Genomic DNA, 16143 nt, shown 5'->3' with positions numbered 1-16143 from the left:
GTAGAGTTATGTTTTGCATTTCAAAAGTTCATTTTTCGCAGCTGGTTGCAGAAAACGTTGTAAGTTGTATGCAACACGTTGCGAAAGTGGTAGTTTTTGTCACACGATGTGATTAACAAACTTGCTTCGCTCGTTTGATAACATCACGTCTAGTGACAAAAGCAACAACTTTTCGCAACTAGTTGCATAAATTACTATTATACAACCGAGTGGTAACTGCTTTTTTAGGCATTAGATGTGTATATTGACACTCGAGGCCGTAGGCCTACTTTTCGTCACTTGTTGCGATTTTTTTTTGTCATTCCATGTTTTAGCCCCCTTTTAGTCATTTTAATTCTACGAATTCGGATCCACTTTAACTGGAGACAATACACCTTGGATGAAAGGGAGATTGAAAAAATATTCTTTGTTGGTCGTCAAAGTTTGCCGACGTCGAAAAATTTGGTGTTTTTCCAACTTAAAATTTATAAAATCAAAAAATCGCTCCCACCTAATATGTACTGTAGTGTACTACGATTTGCAATTTGTCCGAATTAACCGAGTCAAAATGGACTCAAATTCCCATGAAATTTTTAATTCCACTGCTGCTTCTATTTCCAATGAAAAACCAAAACCAAAAAAATTGTGTAATAACGCAAGTTTTGTTCAATAATTATCGTTTATCACGAAGCTTGTTTATTTATCTGTAAAACCGTAAAATTAAATTCCAATACGATATTAGGTTATTATTATCGATTAAGCAATCAAGGTTCACATTATATCTAATTAAGTTGATGTGGAATCAGAGTAGGTATGGCTTGATGAACTTGAAAGATTCTCTCAAACCTCAAACCACACACCACCGCAGTATATTGGAAAATAGTTCCATAACATATATATTCCAACGCTCTTCCCCATGGTTGAGAGAAGAAGCTTTGGATAATTTACATTGGTTTACATAATAACGTTGCTTGTTTGTTTGTTTTTATCGATTATTCGTATTTTGCTGTGTTCCACACTTAATTGCAAAGAAGAAGCAATAGGGGCAACAAAAAAATTTTGTAAGAAACCGAATTTTGTGGATTTAATTAGGTTATAATCACCGTCACGTGATCATTTTCTACACACATTAATATGGCGTGAGGTAATCACATCAAAGTTTTAGTTTCACTCGGAAATGTTAAGGTAGATAAGTACCGATTAGAATGCGGCCTAGGCCTGTACACTTGTATATATACCAACCACATAAGTGTGGAATTTAGTTTAAAAGAAATGAGTAAAATAAATATCTTTCGACACTTCATCAACCTGATGGATGATATTCATTAATCGCATCTATCACTGTCACATTGAAAGCGTTTGTGTTTATATTCTTCTTCGTCGATAGTTTTCGTCCTTAATTTCTAACTGTATTTTGTGGAACATGGAACATCGCTTTGAATTTTCGACTTATTTATACACCACACACCCGTTGTATGGAGTCGCTTTCGTGATAGTTTGATTGTTTAGCGTTTTTCCTAATCACAAAACCATTGTCAGGGGACCGTTTGCTATATTAAGTTTTGGTGTAAACAATTTTTGTGGCACACCTTTCATATTTCGGTTGGTTGACCTATGGTAGCGAGTTTTATTGAGAGTTCATTTTGATTTAAAATTGAAGTTAAGGACTATTCAATATCTCTCTAACAGATTACCACCGCTACTACGTAAACATCAGGCAACGCATTTTATGAATTACTTTACCGGAATCTTTCCTCTTTCATAAAATATACAGAAAACGAGCCGTCAGAACAGTCGGAGCGTTTGCTGCGACTGAGCCCCGTACAAACCCGTACATCTATTGCGCACGTCACCCTACCGTAAGCCTACTGCGGCCGTAAACGTCGGTAAAGTAACAGTCTTACGAAATGTGTACGTCTTAAAAATTGCACATAGCGCAATTAAGAAGCCCCGTACGACGTTCCTTTCAAATGTAACACAAACTACACTTCCCACTGATCAGTGACTTTGTAATTATCATTTTCATCGATTTATATTGTTTTTATAAAAATCCAAAATGGCGGACGACGGCCATTTTTTTAGGAGGTGGAAAGTAGTACGGTTGCTTTACATTCGTTAGTACCTTTCAAACAAAAAAAAATTCATGAAATTCGGTCAAATTTTGCCGAGTAGCCACATATAGGCTCACTCCAAGAGACCTAGCACACACTCGGTAAACCGAATTTCATAAACTTTTTTTTCCCTAATTGGTACGGTCAATACCTATCTAATAAACCAAAATCCATCAAAACACGTTCAAATTTGGCCAACCTACAAGCAAAAACGGCTTGCCACCCTGTACCTAGTTCACACCAAGGGGTATAACTCACGAGTCGGTCATCCAATTTCCATAAACTTTTTTTCGTCGATCGGTATTGTAAATACCTTTCATGTGACGTATCATTTACAAGTGTAGCCTTTAAATGGCCAGAGATATCTTCGGAAAACGTTAAATCACTTATGGGGCCCCAGCTCGGGAGGGGTCGACCCAAAATCGCCCATCTTCGAACTTAGCCTCACTATTTTGACTATCTTTCAAAACAATTGTTTTTTTTTTTTGAAATCGGATTTGATTTACACAAGATATCGACGTGACAGACGGACGGACAGACGGACAAAATTTTTATTGCGGATTCGTCATCTATGAGCATAGGCAAACACTTTGCCCTTACCGTCTGCTTCGAATTCCATCAATTACACACGGCATTGTAATCCTATAAGCCCCTTCGTACTTCGTACGGGGCTAAAAAGTTCTGTCAAAATAAATCTGAAAGCATCCAATAATTTTCACTTAACTCGAAGCGAGTCCATCTGTCCATCGAACGAAAAAAAATACTTTCGCCGAGTGTATCCTGACCGACCATGTCCACAAACATAAATAATTTTCCACTTTACCAAAATAAATTCTCCTTCTGTCGACATGAATTTATTACGGATTTTTATTATTTATTTTATTTAAACGTTGATTTACTATGGTGAATGTCAGATAAGTAAAGATATTTTCTGCTCCAATGTGTTCCAATAACAAACTCTGCTGTTCATCCCCATATTCACCGGTTCACACTTAACGCGTACATTTAGTCGGAATCAATATATCGTCGTTATGGCGTTTCGTTTAGTTAGCTTTCGGTTTTTGCCTTGTGGTTTAAATCAAATTAAGAAAGTGGAAATAGACAAGGATTACATCACTCGAGGTCCCTTCAATTTTCACATTTATGATGTAATCGAGTTCCATCTTTTATTGTTGTCGATGCAGAGCAGAAGGACTGTTTTTCTTTTCATTTCCACGACAAAATGTCAATATTTTATCACTAGGTCAAACTATTAATTAGATCTGGAGGGAATGTTAACCTTCTAGCGGCGTAAAATTTGTGTTTTATTTCAGGGTTCATGGAAAACGTCCTTCAGCTACCACTTAAAGAAAACTGATGTCTAAGAATAAAACGGTAAATGGGACAAATGTGTTTTCGGAACTCACAAGATTGCACATTCAAACGGTTGCCTTAGTTTTGTTAAAATAAAACACTCGTCGATCGATATGAACTTAGGGATCTAAATAGTGCGCACGCAAAAGACGTTTTAGGAAATCTCGCAAAAGCGCGCGTTCAAGGATAAAAAAAGCGTTCGTATGCTTTCTATAATTTTTTAAAAAAATTTTTACAGTTAGAGGCAGTGAAATTTCAGCATGAATTTGCTTCAGCTGATCCACACATCAATGAAAACTGTTTGTAATTGCTTAGACGGCTGAAGTTGCTAAACATACGCTCGTGGTAATGATAAAACCGTATAAAGACGCAGACCTCGCACTCAAAACTGGCGTGCCTTATTAAGGAAATAAGGAGGTTTTTTAAAAAAATAAGGAGAAAATAAGGAATTTTTCGGTTGAAATTAAGGAGAAAATAAGGAGCTTGGAAGTAAATTTTTGGGTAAAAATCTTGATGATTTTTTATACGCACAACCCCTTGCACGCTTTTTTAGGCTCATAATCAAAAATTACGAAGTTTTTCAAAAATTCCCATACCCATATTCAACGATTTTACACTAATTTAATCCACTTAAACGCAATGGGCCACGTTCAGAAACGAAACGTTCATGACATCTGGGTAAACTTTCACGACCAAAGTACATCGTGAGAAATCTAACCTCAAAGTTAAACTTGACAGCGTTAACTCAACGAAACGAATGTTCACTCAGTGAAGAATTTTTCGTTCCTGAACGCGGCCTGAACGAATTACCATGGTTTAATAGTAAAAGTTAATTTGAAATTATTAACCTTAGCTTACCGCTACTTTCTTATACCATGTCAATTGTTTATTTTGTGGACTGTGAATATTTACGTGTAAATATTAATACAAATAATCCACACAACCCACAAAATAAGACTATGGCTCTTTACAACATTCCATTGGTTGTAGGTCGTGTTTTGAACCTCAGGACAAAACTGTACATTTCTCAATATGCTACATTCCTTAATTTTCTTTTAGGTGAAGTAGAGATTTGAGGTCAGAATTATATCAAATTTGTAAACAACACAATAATTTGATCAAATGAATTTAAGTTTATGTAGGTCTTGTTTTTTTGTGTGATCTACCACCAAATAGTTTGTTGGGAAAGTTTCCCTCTTAGTACATCAGTGAAATAATAAAATAATGATTCTTCCTATAGATGACTTGGAACAGGTAGATTCCATTGACCTTTTCAAGCCTCCAACAGGTCGCACACAAGTGGCGTCCACCAAAATTTTGAAACTTTGGGACCCCCTCCCCCACTGTGCACTATTGTCGTTAGATTGTTTCTTAGACTGACTTTTTGTAAAGTCGATGTTTTAACTGACTTAGTATGACCGCGCTTTTTAGCGTGAGACAGAGGCAATTCTTTCCAAACATTCGTCCGTTACCTTCAATTCTTCAATCCATTGAGTGGGAAGGTAGCAAAATTACTGTAATCCACGTGGATATTTTTCTTCAGTAAAATCGACAACAAGGAACTACATTTCTATGGTTTGTTTAATAGCAGTAGGAGATCGGGTGAAGATTTACGATGACCCTATTGCTCAGTATTCTGCCGCGCAGCGATTTTTTTTTATTATCTGTTATCCAAAAATGTAGTTTTCTCGTCAAAATTATTGAAAGATAAGGAAAAAAAAGGAACTTTTTCAAAAATAAGGAGGAATAAGGTGGTTTTTTCAAAAATAAGGAAAATCAGGAAAATAAGGAGTAGTACGACCCCTGAAGACGTATAAACAGTTTCGATTGTTTGTGTGGATCAGCTGACAAACAGCTGAAGAAAGTTCATGGTGAAATTTCACTGCCTCTCACTGTAATATTTTAGTGAAAAAAGACTGTTCAAATTGTATAGATTAGGGTTACCTCGTTTAGTATTGTGTTCAATAAGTAGATGGAAGCACAGGTTTTCAAGTGGTATAATGTACCAATGCCGATACACTCAAGTAAATATACCAACAATACCAATGCATGAGTGCCAACTTATAAAAATCAAAACCCACCGCTGACCGGTGGCGACTCGCTTGACGAACGGATAATGAGAGAACAAATTCCTTACTCTATTCCATTGATGCGATAAAACCAGTGCCGCCTTTTCCATATGGGCCAAATGGGCAAATGCCCTTGGCGCCCGAAGTGGAGCAGAAGAACATGGCGCCCGAGGTCCTTGAAAAAAATTTAGCTTTACTAAATTGACGCCTATTTTTCCAATTGCCCGATGGCGCCCAAAAGCTAAAAGCGGCACTGGATAAAACCGAGACGAGCAAAGAAACACACGATTCGATTTCTTCAAGATCTCTTATCTCTGGTCAATCGCTTGGTTATTTAAGCGGTGTATGAGCTGGCAAACCGAAAGTACTCAGATCACAGTCAAACACACCAATATTCTAATTCAAGAAAGCGTGGATTTGAGCAATGTTTCACAGTGCTGTCACTGTTTGACCTGGGAATGGTGTCGAGAATAATTCCCACAATCTAGTCGCTTATTTTTCTTGTGAAATTTCAAATCGATTGAACAGTGAGCTTAGTTTGTGCTAGAAATCCACTTTCGCATATCTACTCTACATCTACTCTACACCCATAGTACGTATTCATAAATTATCATAAATTAGGCGCCTTTCAGGCGCTTTTTGAATTTTTTTAAATCAAAAATTCGTGCGCACTTTTAGTAGGATTTTTTGAAAAACGTACAAAGGGGAGTGGGACTCAAAAATTGCCGATTTATAGCTTACAAACGTGCCTTAAGTTCATTCAAATGTTTATCCTTTACAAACGGACAAAGTATCATCAGTAATCCATTACATCTTTGCTTGCACTTAATCTTTTATTTCATAAGTTTTAGTATGTACATAAGAGAAAAACAGTCAGATTTTGCCGCATTTTTTCGTCGTAGCTGAAGGTAGCAGATGTACTATCTGATGCAGTCGGTTCAATTCTCAAGGCTGATTTCGAAACAAATTTCCATGAATCTTTTTTTTAAGCAACTGAGAATTGAAAAATTAGGCTAGATGATCCTACGACTAATTTTTGAGGGATTCTTTTGAAAAGCCTGCCTAAATCGGACGCATTATCCAGTGGATTTTTTTATATGTGCCTACGAAGCTATTGGTCTTAGAAGCCAACAATTTTTTTTTAAACATCGATGTGGCCAGCGAGAGATGATCGAAAACCGAAAATCTGTACTTTTCTTGTGTTAATTTCTCCAGCTACACGAGACATTACAAGGTCTTATATGAAAAGTATAATTGACCTACGATGAGATATGAGCAGTTCAAAGGAGGGGTAAAAATTCGATAATTTTGGAAAACTTTACGGTTCCTGTGCATGTTAAACTTATCAAAAACACCAAAAAACGATTTTTCCTGATTTCTGCTTATCTTAATCTTATTGATATTAGCTTTTAAATAACACCAATGCAATCTCAGCTGCTGATTCACACTTTCGAAATCATTGTATCTAAAACAATGGTAGGAATCAGACGATTACTCTGACCTCTTTCAAGGGATTTCAATAACCTGTAAATAGGCGGAGGATAGAAAAATTGAGCTAATGCAACGAAGGCAGCAAGATATTCGCGTTAATTTTATACCGTCGAATGCTCCCGTACATGGAATGTTCAGTTGGTGAATACCAGGGTGGATTCCGAGAAGGTCGTTCAACAACAAAACAGATGTTTGTAATCAAGCAAATATTGGAGAAGGGCATGGAATAAAACGTCGAACTGCACCAACTTTTCGTTGACTTCAAAGCAGCATACGACAGTGTGATCAGAAAGAAACTGTGGAGAGTGATGGCAGAGTTTGACATCACCGAAAAACTGATCGCCCTGACGAAACTGACGTTAGAAGGAGCTAACAGCCGTGTAAGGATTCGAAACAAACTGTCAGAATCTTTTGACATTGAGGAAGGACTACGCTAAGGGGATCGTCTCGCAACGCTGCTTTTCAATCTGATTCTGGAAGCAGCAGTGACGGCCACAAAGACAGACACCATTTTCACCAAATCCAGTCAAACACTTGGTTTTGCAGACGACTTGGATATAATCGGCAGAAATATGGAAATTGTTAAAGAAAACTTCATGGCCTTGGAGACCTCGGATTAAAGGTGAATAACAAAAACGGAATACATGATCATTACTCATTCGAACCGACCCCGAGAGCAGAATGTACAAATCAACACACACACATTCAAGGTGATAAACGAATTTGTGTACCTGGGATCTCAGCTAAATACCGACAACAGCATCATGGATAACTTTGGGAAACAGAAGTTATTATAGTCTGTTGAACATCCTTAGGTCCAAGTCAATTAGCAATACATTGTACAGATCAGTAATAAGACCGGTTGTAATATACGGCTCGAAATCGTGGTGCATGACACAAAGAGAAGAACAGACGTTGTTAACGTTTGAAAGGCAAGTCCTGTGTACAATATTCGGACCGATCCTCATCCTGGATCCGAATCAAAACAGATGGCTACAACGATACAACTTTGAGCTAAAACAGCTTTATGAAGAGCCAAACAGCTTTATGAAGAGCCAGACAGAGTCAGAATCATAAAACTGAATAGACTTCGGTGGCTCGGTCATGTGGAACGGATGGAGGAAAATCGTATTCCGAAGAAAATATTGAAGACCAAACCTGAAACGAGGAGAAGTGCAGGTCGACCAAAGGCCAGATGGTGCGACGTAGTCCTCTCAAATCTTAAAACAATCGGAGTCGTTAGCCGCGGATAGGTCCGGTTGGAGATGCATGTTGGAGAAGGCCAAGACCCTTAGTGGGTTGTAGTGCCGGTAAAGTAAAGAAAGTAACGAAGGCAGCAAGACCCTAACGCTAATTTCCGAGTTATTCTTAAGAACCGTTTCTATTCTACTGTTGATTTCGCAATTGGACGTTGTCGAACGATTTTTCGTGGACTTTATTAAACGACCTGATCCAAGAACCTGATCCATCCAAAAGGTGGTTCCTAGTTCTTTAACCTTTAGCAAAACTAACAAATATGCAGACCCGCTAATAATACTACCATCATAGATGCAACATTTTCCTTTCTTTATTAGCATTTGAAAGTGCTTAACATTGTGCTTTCTGCTAATGGAGTGCACTTGAATTGATCCTCTGCATCGCTTAATTGCATTCTACAGTTTTTATTCTCTTTCCTTTCATATGGTGCAGTCGTTTTTTTATCGTTTTTCACATTAAAACACCGATAATAAAGAATTGTTTATTGCTTCTTCAAATTGATTCAATGTATAAATGTAAATTTGTGCAATGTTCAAATGAAAATAGAATTTTTTTCCTTTCAAATATTTATTTAAAATCAATCCCTTACAATTTTACATTATTAAAACTTCGTTTGCACTTTTTTAATGCTATGTCATTGTAGTCGTTTAACTGAATGCTATTTGATTATGAAATTGAATTTTATTGATTTACTTGGCTCGATTTCGTTTTGTCATAGTTAACCTATTTTTTACTCTTTTTTTTACTTAATGGCAAAATGAACATTACAAAATTGAAATAAGTGGCGGTACTTGTGTAAAAAATAAGTCTAAATTTAAACTAAAAAAAATACACACGGACATTCTCTTAACAGTTAGCTTACTTAAATCGACGTTGTTTCGATGCCATATGCATTTAATTCTGTTCCTTTGCGAAATGAACAAAGGCCAGAACACAGTCGACCACATACAATGCTCCAGAAATTACACACAATGATCCCAGTGCCAAGCCAACCTGTGCACAACGACAAGTTGCAAAATGAAATTGGGCAAATTTTAAATTGAAAATTTGTTGCTATTTTTACCTGTCGTTCGGTGGCAACATGCAAGAAATCATGATCGGCCAAATAACCGTTCCAATAGTGTAATGCCGTTCCACCGACTGCCACCCACATAAATGCTCCCACAAAATTCATTATTGTGTCCGATAATTCCCTGTTAAAATTTAACATCACAGACACATAGTTCAAATTCAATTAAGTTCGATTGTTAATTTCAATGATTTCAGCGATGACTTTTCGATGTACTTTTTTTTTGTATAGCGTGTGTGTGGGAATTTGTCAATGAAAAATTTAATTTGAATTGAAAACACCGATTGAAATCGATATACATTGATGCATAGTAGGGTGATTAAACACCGTGATTTAACGGATTTCTCCCGATTTTATTTAATGAGAAAGAGGCTCTTTCAAAGAGCGGAGAATGAGAAAAAAATCATTTTTTTGACTAAATGTATCTTGATGAGACGTTCAGTTAAAGTAAGTAATTCGCGTAAAGTCCTGTTGCTCCAACTACTCCTCCTCCAATAATGCTATACGCATCAAATTTACCGTTGAATGTATTAAATTACGATATTTCGCAAAAGGTTTCATTGCCCAGATATTCGGGTGTATTAATCACTCATCGAACCGAACGTCACAGACAATCAATACGTTCTTTAAATACAATAAAATACAGTAAAAGGAAAAGAAAAACGGGGACCGACCAGTGCCTAGCCTGATAATATTATTATACCTTTTATGAGCTGTTGTGCCAAAGCAGAATGTTATTAACTGTACGGACGTATAAATCATAAATCCAACAAACACTCCAGATGCTACAATTTCGGCATCGGCATTTTTCTCTTCGTTCAAATTCCATGTACCACCCACACCGAGAAAATCGCCACCATATCCGGTTCTGTATAGTATCAACACGATTATATTAACCACCTGAAAAATGTTTGAAGAATAAGAAGAGGAATACAACAACAACACAAAAAAAACGTGAGAGAAAGTTGATAAATGAAAATGAAAATAAAAATGAAAATCATTCCATTAAAAGTTATAAAAGGAATAAGAAAGTAATATATGATTTGTAATATCCGATTTATTTTCGGGGGTGGTAATGTTGAGCTATTACGATTATAAATGTGACTGAGGGGGGGCCAAAAGAGGCACATAAGTCATAATAATGTCCCGTTTTTTTTCCTTTCTGAGAGCTGAAGCGAATCGTATAGAGGTGTATCGTTCTGCCATGTTCCTATTAATGGTCTGTGTTTACGCTAAGGATTAATGAGTGCGTGGAATTTGTAATTTTTCTTAAATTAGAATTTTTGGCTACTTTCGTTTCAAGAATAGCTAAACATTTGACGGTCGGTAGTATATGAACAGCCTTAATTTGGTATTAATTTAAACATGCCTCAGTTTTGCTGATTAATTAGTTCGTTTCTTTCTGCCGATTTTCTGAATGTGCGACGCGGTATTATTTTTCTTGAATTAATTAATTTGACGCAGAATGTTATTTATCAGCCACTAATGGACATGTAATTGATTTTCTTTTGCTCCTTCTCTCTCTCTTTCTGGGCTATTTTCTTTACCGATTTTCGTCTCATACTTTTAATTTATTTGTCTCTAAAAAAAACATTCACCACCCCCACCTCCTCCCCCCAAAAAGGACATTTCAAAATATCCGTGATAAAAATATCGAATGATTTTTATTGAAATGATTTTTTTTGTAGAGCGAAACTACGGTGATTTGTAATTGAGTTTGACTTGAACTTTGAGCAGCATTTAGTGTAATTTACGACATGATTGATGGCTGAGTAAGTGGCGTAAATTTTATTTATTACGGCATGCTGATGAGACTATTAATAAAATGGGCAAAATTGTAATGTTTCTTCGCGGATTGAGTTTTCGGTACTCGTTGTCTTGTTTCATTTTATGAATATAAACAAATTCAAAGTCAAAGCTTGTTCTTCCTTCATTAATTTGTTTTTGTCTACCTGCGAGTTTGTTTCGCTACAAATTGTCATAAAGGCAGAGTAGTAGTTTCTTGAATGACAAAGTCAATTAACCTGCCGCATTTCTAATTAATGTTTTTTAATAATGAACAGTGCAGACAATTCGCACAGTGTTTCTGTCATCTGTAAAAGTTCAACAATTGATGATTCCCATGTTGAATGAACGAAAATTTCATGGGAAAACGTATTTTTGATTTATACTCGCTATTGCTTTGTCTTCACTTTCCCATTCAACGCTTTCAATTGATTGCAAGTTTTCAATTTTCTCACTCTAAGTCAGAGTCTACAGTCACCGTATAGAAAATCTTCCACTATTCCGAAACCGAATACAATGACATAACGTGACAAAGTACATTGTGAAAAGTGAAATGTCCCATTTGGTGTGTACATAAAATCTCAAACTTATCCGGCCATTAATGATCCCGGAGAGAAAAATTTCCTATCAATTTATCTGAATTGGAATATTTATCATCATGAAGTACCTATGAAATTGGTATAGAGAAAAGGGATAATCTCCAACAAAAGAAAAGAAAAATTTCGGAAAATCCGACACGAATGTGTGTGTGTGAAGTTAAGGTTTAAACCGCTATTAAAACTTACTTAAGACTTTATTACTTCAACCGATGTATAGACCCCGAATGGTATATGGAAAACAAAATTCAATTTTTCATCCAGACAAATCGTTCATATATATGGCTAGAACGTCGTCTTATATTTCTTTGACTTTTATTTGCCTGTGTGCGGTTCTATAGATAGACGTATACAAAAAAGCGTCCTATGTAGATAAGAAGCCTTTATTGTTCATCCATTACTTACATGATTTTAGTGGATGGATTATAATAAAGGTTTAAAGGTTTATTATCATAGGCTCCCTTATGCTCCGACTTTTTCTTCTGCCTGCAGTATAATCATAATAAATATGTCCTAACGTCACAACGTAATATATGTATTCTGTCACAGTATATACGCACACATTAAGGTTATATACTCGCACAACAATGATAATTCTAAATCTCTTGACAAACTTGAAGGGATTATTGATTGAATTCCTGTGTAGGAATTATATATACTCGTTCTCTATCCGTATGTTCCCCATATTCTATTTACTATCCCCACGTATTACCGACTGAATGATACAACACAACCTTAAACCAACAAATAATTTCATTATGAATTGGTTCGGTCCAGTTGGATGATTGAATTGTGTAAACATGATACGGTGTGTTTCGTCCTTTTCAATTTTGATTAAATTTAATTAAATTTTCTTATTGATTTGAGATGTTTAAGACTTTCGTTTTTCTTTTAGTTCAGTATTTTGGGGATTGGCTTCAATAATGAACGATAACTGGGTTTTTATTCCGTTCACATATAAATGATGGCTAGGGCCGAGAGAGAGAGAGAGAGTGTGTTTGAACTTCAGAATGACTTAGCTTTGACTCCAATGAAGAGTAAAATTATTACAATTATCCAGTCGGAACTTTTTTCTCTTATGAAACATACTCCATTAAGCATTTCTTTGATGTGTTGTACAAAGGGCCATACCCTATCAATTACAGTCTCTATCTTAACTAATCAAGCGTTTAATCCCATCATTCATTTAATTTTCTTCGAATGGAAACTCAATCATTATTCACTTGATTTGAATTCTTAAATTCGTTCTTCAAATGGCAGGAGCCAATTTGACAGTAATAAGACGGTGAGAAACATCAAGAAATCCGACGTGCTAACGTTTAACAGCGTCGTGAATAATTTCGTTCATGTCGAATATGGAATTTATTTCGTTCGTAGTGTTTGGCATTGCTGCGATGAAATATACCGGTCAAGAGCCTTCCTCTTCTCCATAAAAATGACATTGAAATTGAAAAACGAATTGATGTTTATGGGTTCGTTTCACTTTAAACTTTCGCCAACTGAATACGAAACTGTGAAACGGTTTATATCCAACCGATGTTCGATAGAGTTTCAAATAAAATTTATCGAAAACCATCGATGAAGTGTGTTACGAATTGCTCAGTTGCTACTAAGAACGATGATGATGATGAGATATAAATATTCAAATTATTCAAAATTGAAAAGTCATCTCATTAGCACATAAACCCACAATTGAATGGTTTAATTACCATTTTCAAAATACCTCGGAATTAATTCGAATCAATCCATATGCAAAATCGACATACGATCATCTTATTTGCTATCATTCAGCGCACTAGTAATTTAATGAATTCTCCATTATATCTTCAATTAATTCACCTAACTGGTAATTGAAGCTGAGTTGTTGAAAAGCGTTCTGTTTGGCTTATTTAATGCGGCTGCTTATGCAAAGTTTACAATCTTTGTCGTATAAACATTGCATAATGGTTGAATTTAAGGTTTCACTCAAGTGAATTTAAGGTTCTTCCAGCTTACATGAACTCATCTCAATGAAATATATGTGCTGACTCGTTTAAAGCTGTTAATCTGAACGTTAGATAGCTCGAAATTCGAAATATGCTTTTCCCAAGAAAACAGTTAAACAAAACTGGCGAAACAATATATCGCTGTTGTGTGTAGGGTAGAACTATAACTTATGAATAATTACACAAAACTTGAGTGAGCTTATCGTAAATGTGTAGTTTAAATTCTCTATTCGACATTATTTAGTGGATTTAATAATTGTGAACGTAAATTCGTGTTTGTATTCATTCCGAGGAGAAATGTAATTGGCAGCATTTGTGAACGAGATGATGCCTTTGTTCAACGTCTTATCTAGTTAATGGGATTTGAGGATACTCGTTAAATATAGTTGGAAACAGAATGAGGAATACAAATTAACATCTGTCATAAACGTTAAACTTTATCAAAAAAGAGAAAATTCCACAAAAGGGAACAGTGAATCTGACCACGTAATTCGTACACAGCGAGTCAGAGAAAAAAAATGTTCCAGAAATTGTTTGCACTTCAAACTTCTTAAGGCATCTTTAGTCTCGATAGGGAAAAAGTTTAGTGCAACAAAATTCAACAAAAAAAAAATTCTGCCCATTTGAAGGGCCCATTACAAGTTTTCCCATCCGTGGAAAGACCACCCATTGCACCCACTTTCCGCATATTTCCCAAGTGCACACCCTATCATCTAGAGAATTCATGTAACAAACTTTGCATAAGCTCGCCATTAAAACAATTTTACCGTCAACAAAGGAATGTGAGAAGATTGCACAATCAAGTGAATAACTACCAACTGGAAACTCGACCATAAATTTATTCTTTGTATTGCTATTCGTCATGTAACTAATTTCCACCCAAAAACGCTATCTATGAAATGGTGTTTACTCAGATAACCATTGGAGTAATGACTCATCAATGTGGTTTTATATAGATAACAACAAAAAATATGAAATTAGTGACATAGGTACACACATCCATGATGTGTATTATATATGAAGCTTGTCAATGAAGGTGTTCCCGTCAACATAATCAAGGTATTTATATTTTCGCTTGTATTAATGATTGTGTAGAAGAGCAAAATTAGTCGAATTTACCTTTTGGCTATTTACTTATGGCGTATATGTTTACCATAACCAAGCAAAGGATAACTCTTCTCTGTCGATCTAACAAATATTTACTCCCCACATTTCACTTCCACCCAAAGCAGCATGGTAAATAATGCTGCAATAATACCGGTTTTTTTTCCATCTTTTCTTTCTTTCTTCATGTTTATTCGGAAGATAAAGAAACTGATACGGCTCAGAAGGAAAGTGTTAATTTCACAGAATATCTAGTTCTATGCTTCCACAAAAGTCATGTAGAAAATGTTTATTTTCCCTATACGTTTCGGTGGGAATGGCTTTCTTTTTCGGGAAAATGAGGGGTGTAAATGGCATAGAGATGCTTTGCCGTACACTACCGCCACACGGAAAATATGTTTTTTATGCAATGAGAATAAAGGGACGGGTAATATAAATAGAAGCAATTGACCTCCGGAGGAATATATCGGAAAATAACGAAATTGCTGCATCAAGTAAGCGGAACCTAAATGCTCTAACAGGTTCACGTCACATCAATACCACGAATATGTTTGCGGCACCATACTAACACAGAACGATATCGTAATGAAACTTATCGTGCGGTATGTTCAAGTGTTTTTTGGGTGTGGTGTAGTGTATAGAAATGGTATGGCGTAATTTCCAGCTACATTTCTCGAAAGGTTTGTGAGCACATTTAATTGATTCAAATTGCAGCATTCGATTTTTTTGTTTTTTTTTTTGCACATTTCGCTGCTGTTTTCACATCACTACACCCATAAACACTTCTTTGCTGTCGAAACATACCACACTCGGAAAATTATATTTTAATGTATAAACGTCTCTCACCAGCTTAAACACTTTTAGGAAAATTGATCCAATTGTTTCCACAGACACCATTTTCGTTAATTCTCGTTTTTATTAGAGTTTAATTTCTCTGGAAAATTTTCTTTTTATTTTATTTTAAATAAATTTTCTTTGTAAAAGCAGCAATTGCTGTGCTCTCGGATGCTATTACAATAAATTTAACCAAACGAAAGGAAAAAAACGTCTTTATGCTTGGTTATCGAAAAAACGAATAGATAAGCGACCGTTTAGTTTCTAGATCAGTGTACTTTTTAGCAAGTGAAATATATGATAAAATTGAAATTGATAAGATTAGACATTTGGAATGTGTGTGTCTGATAAGAAGTCGGTTTTAATGAACAAGAAAAATGAAATCCGAATTAAATCGTCGTGATATATGCAATAGACGCATCTATTTACAGCGCTTACTAATTATATCGTACCCATGTATGGGTTGATTATTTATTAACTGGTAATTGTATGTGACTATCACACATCTGA

General features: G+C 35.7%; 2 protein-coding genes across 2 annotated transcripts in view; one reads left to right on the top strand and one right to left on the bottom strand.

The window, feature by feature from the left end:
• LOC119071713 (pleckstrin homology domain-containing family G member 5) overlaps window positions 1–16143 on the top strand; it is a 148995-nt gene that overhangs the window by 6445 nt on the left and 126407 nt on the right. The gene's annotated exons all lie outside the window — the stretch shown is intronic.
• Window positions 8809–15863, bottom strand: LOC119071814 (protein snakeskin). The gene is made up of 4 exons (XM_037176882.1): window positions 15646–15863; window positions 10033–10229; window positions 9324–9453; window positions 8809–9253 (listed from the first exon to the last, which is right to left on the bottom strand). The coding sequence occupies exons 1-4, from the start codon at window positions 15694–15696 to the stop codon at window positions 9155–9157; spliced, it is 477 nt and encodes a 158-aa protein (XP_037032777.1). The 5' UTR covers window positions 15697–15863; the 3' UTR covers window positions 8809–9154.

This window comes from Bradysia coprophila (genome assembly GCF_014529535.1).
Source record: "Bradysia coprophila strain Holo2 chromosome IV unlocalized genomic scaffold, BU_Bcop_v1 contig_5, whole genome shotgun sequence".
Taxonomy (NCBI): domain Eukaryota; kingdom Metazoa; phylum Arthropoda; class Insecta; order Diptera; family Sciaridae; genus Bradysia; species Bradysia coprophila.
This window is presented reverse-complemented; position numbering and strand designations above follow the sequence as displayed.

Excerpts from the sequence above, each read along its gene's own strand:
- LOC119071814 (XM_037176882.1), bottom strand. The coding sequence starts at position 15,696 with ATGGTGTCTGTGGAAACAATTGGATCAATTTTCCTAAAAGTGTTTAAG. Across the intron at positions 9,454-10,032 it reads GGCACAACAGCTCATAAAAG|GGAATTATCGGACACAATAA; the intron begins GTATAATAATAT and ends AAATTTTAACAG. Across the intron at positions 9,254-9,323 it reads ATGTTGCCACCGAACGACAG|GTTGGCTTGGCACTGGGATC; the intron begins GTAAAAATAGCA and ends CGTTGTGCACAG.